General features: G+C 43.9%; 1 protein-coding gene across 1 annotated transcript; it reads left to right on the top strand.

The window, feature by feature from the left end:
- Nucleotides 1–4516: 4516 nt before the first annotated feature.
- LOC113340363 lies at nucleotides 4517–6719 on the top strand. Its single transcript, XM_026585589.1, has 2 exons — nucleotides 4517–5752; nucleotides 6555–6719. The coding sequence occupies exons 1-2, from the start codon at nucleotides 4517–4519 to the stop codon at nucleotides 6717–6719; spliced, it is 1401 nt and encodes a 466-aa protein (XP_026441374.1).
- The last annotated feature ends 730 nt before the right edge of the window (nucleotides 6720–7449 follow it).

The raw sequence follows: 7449 nt of genomic DNA, 5'->3' as shown, positions 1-7449 counted from the left end.
TAAATTTTACTAATTATTATCCATAAGGGTATAATTATAAAAAAATACTTAAACATACTCTCATTTCCTCCTTGTCTTAATAAATATGCAAACTACAAATAGCTCAATTTATTTAAGACGGAGGGAGTATTTCTTCCCGTATTAATAATCATGCACGTTAAGACAGTGTTATTAGGAGATAATTTTAGGTCCTTGTAGGTGTAAATAATCCACAGGGTTAGGTGGCAAGATCCTAAGCTGTGATACACCAAAGAACAAAGAGCGGTGAAGCACAAGATAGAACCAAACGGCGCAAAGAGCGAGGTACAACGTGGGTCGGACGTGATGGCCCAATAGGTGTCGGATGTGACGTGACCCTTATCCTCTGACAGGTCGGGCGAAAAATCAGAAAGCACTCGGTCAGACGAAGGAAGATGGTCAAACAAAGGAACGAGAAGAAAGAAGGGCGACATCGTGTTACCCAGACGATAAAGACTCGGCCTCGGGTGAAGAACTATCGGTCAAACCAGAAAGTCGAGCGAGCAGTGAAGGTCCGATAGGGAACAGCTAAATTGATGTAATGTGACCAACATTGTAATTCTGTTGTATGTCGACCTTGGCCTATAAATATAAGAGCAGGTCGAGAGAGAGGGGCAGGTTGTAAGGGGAGAAAAAGAAGGCACCATACTTGAGTTGTGAGAGCTTCACCATTTGAGAAGGAGAGAACATTTGTAACCAAAGAAGAGAAATAATAGCATTCACCATTTCACCCCGTGGACATAGGTAATCATACCGAACCACGTATATTTTTGTGCCTATGTTTGTTGTGTATCTTCACTTTGTGTTAATCGATCTTCTACTTCGTTGGATGTGGTGTGTGGTTTTATACCACTACATTCTGGCGCCGACTAAGGGGAACGTCTAAGTTCTCCGGATACCTTGACGGCATGTGCCGACAGAGACGATCCAAAAGCTCCTAAAAACACTTTATGTGTTAGTTGATGTTATGGGATGAACTCTGCTCGGTGAAAGTATGTATATGATCGTTTGGTTTGAAGTCTGTTGAGATAGTTAAGTTTTCGTTGTTAAGATCGAGTCGTTAGCAAACATGTTCAGTTGGTTCGATCTCGAACAGTTGACTAGTCTTGCTTGTAGGCGAGTCTGTTTTCCTGTCTTAATCTTCGTTTTCATAGTATTTTTCGCACTTATCTTCGTATTTTGATCTTAGTTTTTGTCTTGCGAGTTCAACAACGGAAAACCCATAAACTTCCAAATAACATCTTTGATGTGTGGTTGAAGTTGCTTGAGGTTCCATGTTGGCTGGGGAAAACGCCAAAGCAACAGCACGGCGAGATCATCGGTCGCTGGTGAAAAAATCCAAGGAATCAAGGGAAGACATCCCTTTGTAGTTCCAAGGGAGTGCATAAGTCTTAGTCCAGTTTTTGCCATGGCATGCTGACCTCATAAAAGTACGAATTGGGACATTTTACCCACAAAGAACTAGGTGTTAATGATTTGGAGTCTAGGGAATGTAGGACAAATTGTAGTTAATGCAGAGTCGTGGTACTGAAAGCGACGTCGTGCCCTTGAAAGCGACGTAGCATGATACCTAGGGATGCACATAACCGACCCTACCCGCCGACCCAACCCGCACCCGCCAAGATTAACCCGCACCCGATCCAACCCGCTTAGGAGTGGGTTGACTATGGGTGAGCACGGTCAAACACGATGTATGATGGGTCGGTTGCGGGTAGCTGCTTCCATCACCCGACCCTACCCGCCCACCCGCCAGAATTTCCTAACCTTAGATTATCTATCCTAGGATTAATCTCATCCATAGAAAATACCATATATAATGCCTAACCCTAATCCTATCAACTTTCATTCGCACCCCTTTTCACTTCACTCCTCTTCAGCCTCTTCTCTCCTTCGCTCGGTTGTGCCTTTTCACTTCAATTGCATCAATTCTCAACTCAGATCACCACCAGAAATCCAATAACGGAAGGTAAGAATCGTAAGTCATACTAATTGATTTATTGATAATTTTTAGATTCTGTGATTTTCTTTGATTTTGAATTATTGGTATCTGTTTAGGGTTTTGTTGTTTTTTTTTCAATTTGGGGTATCTATTTTTGTTATAATCTTTAATTAATTGATCTTGCGATATTCTGACTTTGTTTTGTTAATCTTTTGTGTATATTGGAATTGGATTTTGGGGATTTTGTTCACTTCTTAAAGGAGCTAAAAGTAATCTGAGATTCTGAGGTGCTATACTTATGACCCTTATCCAATCTGGCAACATCCAATTGATTCTGAGCTAAAAGTAATCTGAGATTTTGCTAATGATTTTGCTAATGATTTTGGGAATTTTTTTAGTGTAATGGTATTTTTATGGTTACTATAATTGCTAAAAATCTGAGACTGTAACATGTTATTACTTGAGCACATTGGCAGTAAATAAGAAACGAATTGATTCATTGTTTCTAACAGTGCGGTATACTTCCTATTTTACAGAATTTTTTGTGTTTCAGTTTTACTTTATTTTACTGGATGTTAACAACCATCCTCAATCTTTCACCATGGAAAGTGATATTACTGGCAGCAGATAGCTTTATTTGGCAGCAGATAGCTTAAAACTAAAATTAGTGTTTGTATTTGAAAATAAGAAAGAGTAAAATTATTGGCTCTAATTATATGGGTGGATTCCCCTTTTAGTGTTGCTTAAACTAAAATTGGCAGCATATAGTTTTAATCTGTTATCTAGGTACAATCATCATAAGCGGCAACTGGTTTACATTTTTGGTTTCTGCTGCTCTGACTGACCCCCCCTGCACTGTAATTATCAACGGCAATATGTTTTGCAATGTTTTCATCCTCCTCTGAAATGACTTTTTTCTTATTATAATTTTCCGTGGTGAAATTTGTTTGTTGTTTTATATTCTGCAATGGATGATGATTATTGAACTTGTGCCAGAACTGTAGAAGTTAACTCATACAATCAAACAACAATATGTATCTCTTTGGTGACTGAATACGTCTGAGATTTAATTTGTATGATATAGTCTCTCTAGTTTTGAGGCTTTAGTTGTATGACATTTAATTTGTATGATTCTCATGGTCATCTGGTTGCGTCACATGGATCGCATAGCAGAATTATACCCCATTGTCGGTGCTTTGATTACTTACATCAACTTTCATTCTAATTGTTCATTTCCCTTGCAGATCTATTTGGTGACCTTGCTACTTCTTACATCATCATAGATGATTGATTTATATTGGGTTAGACAAGGTAATGACGCCAAGGGCCATTGTCAGTAAATTGATTCTGAGTTCGTTGGTCTGTTACATCTATGTTATTGTAAGTTGTAACTAATTGACATACGTTGATTGATTTCAGGATTCCAGCGCATTCAGGGGTAAAACGTCTATATTTTTTGATGGAGGAAGCTGATCGCTTGATATGAATCACATCTCATGATCTTTCTTTTCTCCAGCTACTAGTATAGTTATTAGGATTTAGTATAGTAGCCAGTAGGCTAGTAATTCACCATTTGAGCTTTTAGAAGTTGAACTCATTTTTATTTTGTGAACACTCTTAGTTGTAAGTAACTTTTTATGATGCTAATTGTCTGCACTTTTAGTTATTTGTCATGTTCATACAATTTATTTCATTTTATGACGGGTTAACCCGCCACCCACCCGAACCAACCCGCTGTAATGTGGGTCGGGTTAAAACCGACCCACTATGATGTCGGGTTGGTTGTGGGTGACAACTTATGTTACCCGCCATCAGTGGGTTGGGTGGTGGGTGAGGCCAAAACTGACCCAAACCGACCCATGTACATCCCTAATGATACCCGTCTAAAAGAGACACTTAGAGTATGAATAGGGAAAACTGGCGAGTTTATCATGACAGAGCAGAGGAAATCGTACTTTTGAAACTCAGTTTTAGTGTCAGTCACCTTTTTCTTCTAAAAACCGTACGTACTATAGAAACTTTTCAAAAACAGGTCAAAGTAAGGTGTTGTCTGTTTTCGCTGACGTAGGTAGGGACGACTCTCGGACTAACAACACACTGTGTCCGATGGCTAGCACGTCATGGATGGGAAGAACTCTGAGGAACCGCACGATCCTCAGTAACAGCATGCAAGGAGGAGTAATTGGGACGAGGCGAGTGAGTAACGGGCATCCACCACAAGAGGAATCACGAGCTGATGCAAGGGGTATGCCAACTGTGGACGAGGAGATCGATCTGGGATGAGACGGTGACCCATCTCCTCTGGAGCGAATCGCCTCGCCCCTAAGGAGGGATGATCAAATAGATGGACTTACCGAGTCAGACACGGAAGATGATGAAGCAACATTCATCCTGCATGCTCAGAGACGAAACATCAGACGACAAGCTGAGTATCAAGAATCCCTCGGGAGAGAGCAAGAACGACTAAGGCGAGCACAACTAGGACGAGAAACAACTATCGGAATCGATCCAGCGACATCGACTCAGATACCCCCCGCAGTACCACCTCCACCACCTATGATGACAGCACCACCCCCTGCCCATTTAGGCCATCCAAATGGTCACTCTAGCCATGAGAGTACAGATCCAACACTGCTCGAAATTCTAGAAATCCAAAGAAGGCAAGAGGCGGCTTTAAGGGATCTTCAGCAGAGGAACCTAGCTCTAGAGTTCGAGAACTATCAGCTATGGAACTTAAGTTCGAGGTCGAGAGGATCTTCTAGCCGAGAGACATCAGGACACCAAGGCCGAATCGGGCAGGTACCACCTGCAGTAGGACCAAGCAATTCCGGTCGATCAGGACCACCCCCAACACCACCTATCGGAAGATACAGTCCACCCGAGGATTCATCGACAAACGACGAAAGGCACGAGAGGAATAATCAACATAGAAACACAAGGTCCGACAATACGACTGAAGCCAAGATAAGAGAGTTAGAGGAAAAGATAAGGAAGTTGTCAGGAACCGGCGAAGAAGATAAGCTCTCCGAGGTCATAAGCGAGGCCGAGAGGACCCCTTTCACCCAAGAGCTAGAACTAACGGACTTCCCACCTAAGTGCACGCTCCCCACCTTCCCATCAAGGTCCGACGGCATGGGAGACGCAGTTGAGCATTTGAAGATGTACACAATGTCCCTAATACAATGGAAAAACCATGAGGTGTTAATGTGCAAGTTCTTCCCTGAAATCTTGGAAGGCGAGGCAAGGAAATGGTTCTACAACCTCGCACCAGGAACATTCAACAGTTATGAGACTCTAGTCGAAGCCTTCCTTGAGACATACATGCACAACAGCAGACCTCGGCCCAGGGTCAACAGGTTATTCACCTTGGCCCGACGGTTCAGAGAACCTTTCAGATCATTGACCGTTAGATGGAGAAATTTGTGTACAGAAATTGGGAAAGTACCCGTCGACCAGCAGATATTCGGGTTTGAAAACGCACTTGGGAGGTCGGATCCCATATGGATAGCCATGTTCACTGAAAAACCACAAACATTGAAAGAAATGAGGAAAATGCAAGAACATTTCATTTCCCTAGAAGAAATTCAGGAAGAGTCAATGGATAGGGGAGTGCAAGAGGCTAGTGCGACGCCCGAGTCGACATCGGACGATGTTCAAAGGCGTCCCGAGAAGAGACCGAGCCCACCTACGCGAGGAAATGGGAAGAAGGAATGGGTGGCTAAAGGAAAGAGGCCGAGGCACGAGGCGAGAACGTACACCCCTTTGAATGCACCACCAGAAGAAATCTTCAAAGAGGTCAAAAAAAGGAGTGACATCATATACCCAGCTTCAAGAGGGGTACAGTTCGAGGAGACCAAGGATCACCCGGAATATTTCCATTATCATCAATATCGAGGCCACTCTACAAATAACTGTCGAGAAGTGAAAGACATCGTGCAACACCTTATTAGAGATGGTTATCTGAGGCAGTTCGTCCGACACCCAGCCCAGGCGACCGCAGCGCTCGATGCACCCGTTCATCAGGTCCGGATCGACAGATCCACACAGTTTGTCAACACGATTTCCCATTCCGCCACTCAAGCGTACAATCTGAATCCTGGAATCATGTCAAGAATCCACAAAAGAGATCATAATGGGAAGGAAATTTTCAGTGTAGCAAAAGCTTTGCCGATGGAATCCTGGATGATGCGACCCTTTTTTTTCTCGGCTCAGGATGTCCCGATGAACGGCCAAGATCACAGTGATCCCTTGGTTATCAACCTACTGATTGAGGAATGGGGGGTAAGAAGGATACTAGTAGATAGTGGGAGCTCAGTCGAAGTACTCTTCTACGATACGTTCAAAAGGATGGAGTTGTCAGATGATATACTCGTCCCATCGACATATCGTATCTACGGTTTTAATGGGACCGTAACCATCCCAAAGGGCGAAGTAACTCTAAGGGTATCGGATGGAGGTGGTTACCTAGATACTTTAACCACATTCTGCGTGGTTGATGTCGCCTCGCCCTATGAAGCTATAATCGGAAGACCATGGATCGCGGAATCAAAGGAGTGGCATCGCCTATCATCAAAGGCTACGATTCCCAACGTACAAGGGGATAGCTGAGGTCGTAGGAGATCCACAGGCAGCCCGACAGTGCATGCAGGTCGATGCCCAGATAAATGAGGAGCGGCGAGCACGACAAAGGGGAGAGAAGAAAAGGCTAAAGAAGCCAAAGTCGCAGAAGAACTGGAAAGAGTTATTTCGCAGGCGGTCATGACTTACGAAGCACAAGGAAACGAGCCTTCATAGCAATTAAAGGAGACGCGCGGTGAAGGAATCAAAACCAAACTTCTCGGCCGTGGAACCTACTCGGGAGATTAATTTGGGAACTGTAGAAGAACCAAGGGTGGTAAGGATCGGGTCCTTACTATCGGACGAACAAGTAAACCAGCTCGTGGCGGTGCTAAAGGAAAACATGGACGCATTCGCATGGAACATGCACGATATGGAGGGTATAGATCCGGAGGTATGCTGTCACCATCTAAGGATCGACCCAAGCTTCAAGGTCCGACAAAAGATGAGGCGATCGCACCAGAATTACAGCGGCCGTCGAGAAGGAGCTAAAGAAGTTACAGGAATCGGGAATAATTAGGAAATCGCACTACCCACAGTGGATATCTAACATGGTCGTGGTACCAAAGAGAAACGGAGGAGTCAGAATCTGTATCGACTTCAGCGACCTGAACAAAGCTTGTCCGAAGGACAGTTTCCCTCTCCCAAGTATCGATCAACTGGTGGAATCTATAGTGGGGTACGAGGCACTAACGTTGATGGACGGATACGGGGTATAACCAGATCCCGCTGGCTCCCGAGGATCAAGAACACACCTCCTTCTTCACACCAAGGGGCCTATACTGCTACACCAAGATGCCGTTTGGGCTGAAGAATGCAGGCGCCACATATCAGAGGTTGGTGGGCGACATGTTTGAAGACCAGATCCACAACAC

This window comes from Papaver somniferum, chromosome 1, assembly GCF_003573695.1.
Source record: "Papaver somniferum cultivar HN1 chromosome 1, ASM357369v1, whole genome shotgun sequence".
Taxonomy (NCBI): domain Eukaryota; kingdom Viridiplantae; phylum Streptophyta; class Magnoliopsida; order Ranunculales; family Papaveraceae; genus Papaver; species Papaver somniferum.
This window is presented reverse-complemented; position numbering and strand designations above follow the sequence as displayed.